Source organism: Echinococcus granulosus (genome assembly GCF_000524195.1).
Source record: "Echinococcus granulosus chromosome Unknown EG_S00003, whole genome shotgun sequence".
Taxonomy (NCBI): Eukaryota; Metazoa; Platyhelminthes; class Cestoda; order Cyclophyllidea; family Taeniidae; genus Echinococcus; species Echinococcus granulosus.
In genome coordinates this window covers 2,337,807-2,340,419 of record NW_020170383.1, presented here as the reverse complement: position 1 = coordinate 2,340,419, position 2,613 = coordinate 2,337,807, and the positions used below count along the sequence as shown (strand labels likewise).

The following is a 2,613-nucleotide window of genomic DNA, read 5'->3' as shown; positions in this document are numbered from 1 at the left end:
ATTCTGCATTATCTGTACCTGATAGGTGGCACTAATGCTAATATTTTAGTGCAACTGAATTTGTTTTATAAATGTATGCAATTCAACTTACACTTCTTTGAGGGGCTCCTTGATCGTGTGATCTTTTTGATCTCTGTCAATAGTCTTTGTAGTCTGCTTCTTGATGGTTGTCTTTTTTGCCGTGGAACTGAATTCGATGTCGACGAGACTGTGGATTCGAGAAGTCAAGTCACGTTGGGCATCATCTACCTATGTAAAAAGCAAAACACGTTTTACAAACGCTTCTCTCCTGAATCCATTTATATGAAGGAGGTGCTGTTAGTAGTACAAGAAACTTTAAGCCTAAAATTAATGTAGCTAACTTACATCTTCTTGCTTTATTGTTGGCGATGATACAGATGTCGCGTTGAAGGCTTTTTGTCGTTCTCGGGCGTGATTTGCGACACCTTTCTTGTCACAATGCGATGCCACAGGAAGAGAGACTTTTAAAGTCTTTTTGCCTCTCACACCTAAGATGACAAAAAGTACTATTTGCAAATATTGCTGCTATTTAATGCCGTAATTCTTTTACCCTGACTCAATATCTTGTCCAATATTCACCTTGAAGGGGTGTAACATGCTTGTTTGAAAGTCCTATTAAAGCGACTGTTGGGTATGGGATTAAACGCAGGTGGATTCACGTACTCATTTATGGGGTAATTTATGATTTACGTGTCTAAATGATCAACCACGGATGATCGATCTTCATGTTCCAATTTTCATTGCATTAGAGCAAATGAACTGATCTTATATGAAATATGAATAGCAACATTCTGCTTTCTCATATTAATGAAGAATAGAGCTAATTTACTCCGTAGTTGTTGTACTATAAATCTGAGAGACGGTCCTTTGTTTATCGCATAGAGAAGTGAACATTTCCAAAGAATACCATGCTCTTCTTAGAGTGGATACTTGAGATTACAACAACTTTCAGTTTGACACTAGCCCATGCACAAAGTAACCTGTTCTATCTTAACTACTTTTGAGCATGCAGAAACATCACTTAAGTACTTTAGCAAGGTCAACCTTTGTTTATATCACATAATTTTTCATCCCGTTTAAGGGCGAAATATCTAAAGAAGAAATAACCTTAACCAGGTGTACCTTAAAATCGATTTCGGCTACCTCAAACTGCATTTAATTTTTGTAAATACCATATCTAACAAAGTTCTTGTAACAAGTTAGATATTTTCAAATACAAGAATTAAATTGAATTTGGACAATGAAAACTTACATGTACAAAATGTGAAGCCGAAAGTCATATTTGCTCAGAGGTGTCTTATTTCGTGTATTCACCCGTACTCAAGGCTACCAAGCCACAAATGAACGCGTATTAGTTAAGAAAGGGCATTTCTATTCTGTTTGCGTATGCAAATGGCACACTAGCCTGCCTTGTCAAGGATCAGTGCATAGGCGTACAATCTGTGCTACTTGGGTGAGTAGGTGAGCACGTAGACGTGTTCACATGTGCCAGCATGCCACCATCCCGACCTGACTTAGTGGATGGGAAACAGTACGACGACTCAGAAGGAACTCAACCATATTCTTGAGGAATACGTAGGAATTTGACGCAATTTATACCCAGGCATACGATTTTATGGCATGTACTTATGTAGATGATGGAGCAGACAAAAAATTCAAGGATGCTCTACAAAAGCTTGCATTTCCACCTGCCACATTACAAACCGTTTATAGCAATCATTGAACCAGCTTATCATTTAATTAGGTTTTCTAGCAGATTTCTCATGCGTTACCCTCCTACTGCCAATCAATTGGACCAATCATGAAACTATTAAAGTGTGGATAGACAATCGCATGGATTATTTACACTTTGATATTACCCACGAAGGAAAGCATTTTCATAATGAACTGACAAACTCAAAGGTTTCTTTATCACCCGTGCTTAGATTTTTATCGTGCCATCATTGAACGTGGTCCATTCCACCCCTTTCCAATGGTTTATTATCGTTCATTTCGCTCCTTAGCACATAGACTATCTAAATCAGACCGGACAGCGAATTCTATTTACTTATTTGAATAATGCTTTATCATACAATTATATTCGATTAATGAAATCTTAAAAAAGCCTACCAGTCATTCGTCTAGTATTTATTCGTTACGACAACTTATTTGATAGTCAACAAGCCGATAACTATTGATAGCAAACAATTTCGTATGAGAAATACAGCTATAAAAAGTATATGATCCTGTTTATCATTCTGAATGTGTTTATCGAGCAGCGTTTGACATCTAATCGCACTTGTAATGCAAAATTATTGACCATGTTCTCACTCCATGGAGCCAAAAGAGCATGTAACTGCTCCTTTATTCATCTAATATATGGCCTTTTACCATCTTCATGATCAAGGTGGTTAAATAAAAAGTCCTAAAATTGCTAATGCTGGTAGATAACACCATTAAAATTTGCCTTATTAAAGCATATCCACCTTATTAATGTAGAATTACATGCAAACTTCAGCCAGTCCATAAAGTAAACTAGCCAGGTTTGGAGTATTTTAACAACAATAGGAAATTTAGATTAAAAATTGTTCTAGACGGTCCTTTTAAGGGAAA

The 2,613-nt window shown here is 36.7% G+C and overlaps 1 protein-coding gene across 1 annotated transcript in view; it reads right to left on the bottom strand. All coding sequences in view use genetic code 11, as the record gives it.

Moving 5' to 3' along the window:
* The window catches only part of EGR_00938 (Rho GTPase-activating protein), a gene marked incomplete at both ends in the record, with an annotated part of 16,120 nt that extends 14,379 nt beyond the window's left edge, over positions 1-1,741 (bottom strand). Inside the window, 3 exons of the mRNA XM_024490187.1 lie at positions 92-249; positions 367-509; positions 1,726-1,741. Coding sequence (XP_024355590.1) covers positions 92-249; positions 367-509; positions 1,726-1,741 — 317 coding nt within the window. The remainder of the gene's footprint in view (positions 1-91; positions 250-366; positions 510-1,725) is intronic.
* Between the last annotated feature and the right edge of the window lie 872 nt (positions 1,742-2,613).